This window comes from Pelodiscus sinensis, unplaced genomic scaffold (genome assembly GCF_049634645.1).
Source record: "Pelodiscus sinensis isolate JC-2024 unplaced genomic scaffold, ASM4963464v1 ctg40, whole genome shotgun sequence".
NCBI classification, from domain to species: Eukaryota; Metazoa; Chordata; order Testudines; family Trionychidae; genus Pelodiscus; species Pelodiscus sinensis.
The window spans coordinates 683,260-685,874 of NW_027465932.1; the positions used below are offsets into that span (position 1 = coordinate 683,260).

Here is a 2,615-nt window from a genome sequence, read left to right on the forward strand (position 1 = left end):
CCTAGTTCGGCTAATGTAGGCATTTGAAGTTGCAAATGAAGCCTGGGATTTAAATATCCCAGGTTTCATTTGCATCTTTCTGGGCGCCGCCATTTTTAAATCCCCGTTAGTGCAGACTCCGTGCCACGTGTAGCTGTGCCATTTAAAAATGGTGGTGCCCGACAAGATGCAAATGAAGCCCAGGATATTTAAATCCGGGGCTTCATTTGCAACTTTGAATGCCTACATTAGCCTCCCTAGTTCGAACTAGGGTGGCAGTGTAGACATACCTTAGGTTACCTCACTCATCCAGAAGGGGCCCCACAATATCTCTGATCACCTTCTTCTTGCTAACATGCCTGTAGAAACCTTTCTTATTCACATCTCTTGCTAGTCGCAATTCCAATTGCGCTTTTGCCTTCCTGATAATTTCTCTGTATTCTCAAGAGATACATTTATATCTCTCCCTAGTCACCTGTCCAAGTTTCCACTTTTTGTAAGCTCCCTTTTTGTGCAGTCTTTCCAAGTATGGATCTCAGACCACGCTCTCCGGTTAGACCATTTTTGCGGTGCAGGATCTCTTCCCCCTTTAGAACCGCTCTGTCCCAAGGGGTGAGCTCAGTTCCAGGTTTCCCTCTCTCCTCGGGGAGGTATGCACAGGCCACGCCAAGTGCTGCTTGGAGGCCCTGGGAAGGAATGGGCTCCCAACGGCAACACATTCCCAGCCCCAGCTGAGGCATCCCTCTCCTCCCCTCTCCAGTGGCCCATCAGCAGGCTCCCCTGCCTCTACAGCCAGCTGGAGCTTGCTACCTCCCTGTCTCCAATCAAGGGCCAATTCTGTGCCTGACCCTGGTGTACTTTGGATCAACAGGGTTTCCACTGACCGCCCATTTTCTGCTTTCAGGAGTCTAATGGCTGAGCAAGCTGAGGATGGGAGTTCAGACTCATCACTCCTGTCATCAACAGCCCCAGGAGAAGTCGGACGCTACACTGGAAAATCAGAACTGAGACTCGTCCTTGTAGGTAAAACGGGAGCGGGGAAAAGCGCCACAGGAAACACCCTTCTCGGCAGGAAAGTGTTTGAGTCCAAACTCTCACCAAAGTCTGTCACCGCGAAATGCAAGAAGGGGTCAATCCTCTGGAAAGGGAGGCAGGTGGTGGTGCTGGATACCCCTGGCATTTTTGACACATCTGTCGAAGTGGAAGACACGTGTCGGGAGATCAGTCGCTGTATTGCCCTCTCCTCCCCAGGGCCCCACGCCATCGTGCTAGTGGTGCCCTTGTCTCGTTACACCGAGGAGGAAAGAAAAGCAGTCAAAAGAATCCAAGACATTTTTGGAGCAGAGGCCATGAGGTACATGATCCTGCTATTCACCCGGAAGGATGATTTGGAGAGCACCGAAGTAGAAGAGTTCTTAAAAGATCCTTATTCCCATGACCTTAAGGAGCTGGTAGGGAAGTTTGGCGACCGATACTGCGCTTTCAACAACAGAGCCACGGGGGAGGAGCGGGAGGCCCAGGTGGACGAGCTGCTGGGGATGGTGGAGGGGATGGTGATGAAAAACGGAGGAACGTGCCTTACGAATGAGATGTATCAATATGCCGAGAAGAAGCTTCAGGAGAAAACGGAGGAGCTGAGGAAAAACTACGCGGAGCAGCTGGAACGAGAGAAAGAGAAAATAAAACGCGAGTACGAGGAGAAAATCAAAGAATTAAGAGAAAAGAAGCAGCCACTTGCCGAAGCAGCAGAGGAGAATTTGCAGCAGCAACAACGGAGACGTTTAGAAGAAAAAGAGCGAGATTATGCTTCAAAACAGGCAGGAGCCAGGGAAGAAGCTGAAGGTGGTTTCAGATGGGAAACCTTTTTGAATGCATTTATAGTTGTTTCCAAATTAGTTCGTGGGTGGTTGAAGGATAAATAATGAGCTGTATTTACTTTCTTTATTCTTAATTTCTGAGAGTCACAAATTTCAGTGCTTGTTGTACCTACAGACTCCAACATGCTGCCTCCAAGGGCAAAATTATTCCCTGGTGTAGCTGCATAGACACCAGTAGAGCTACGCAGGGAAAGAAATGAGCCCTTCATTGCTAAGATACCTTCCCACCTGTGCTACAGACTCTATCGCATGCTTTGATGTTCTATTCCAAGGACTAATTGCCCCCACTGTTAACATGCATGAATTAAGCGTGTGCATGCTAATCACATGATGTAGTGTAACCATAATCACTACACACAAGTGGCAGAGACATGCATATTGCTATGCTATGCACTGCTGTGCTCCTGCTTCAGGAATGCATCAGGAGGCTGTGTCTGAAACTGTGGGACAGAGGCCACATGCCCCAGGAATAGCCAGCCCAGGAGAGATGACTCAGGGGCTACGTCTACACTGGCATGATTTTCCGAAAATGCTTTTAATGGAAAAGTTTGCAATTAAAAGCATTTTTGTAAAATCGTGTCTAGATGGGCAGGATGCTTTTGTGCAAAAGCACTTTTTGCGGAAAAGCGTCAGTGGCCAATCTAGACGCGCTTTTCCGCAAAAAAGCCCCGATTGCCATTTTTGCAATCGGGGCTTTTTTGCAGAAAACAAATCTGAGCTGTCTACACTGGCCCTTTTGCGCAAAAGTTTTTCAGAAAA

The 2,615-nt window shown here is 48.4% G+C and overlaps 1 protein-coding gene across 1 annotated transcript; it reads left to right on the forward strand.

The window, feature by feature from the left end:
- Window positions 1-890: 890 nt before the first annotated feature.
- On the forward strand, window positions 891-2,340 carry LOC102454072 (GTPase IMAP family member 4). Its single transcript, XM_006128714.4, has one exon. It carries the CDS (start codon window positions 891-893, stop codon window positions 1,899-1,901), a length of 1,011 nt encoding a protein of 336 aa, XP_006128776.2. The 3' UTR covers window positions 1,902-2,340.
- The last annotated feature ends 275 nt before the right edge of the window (window positions 2,341-2,615 follow it).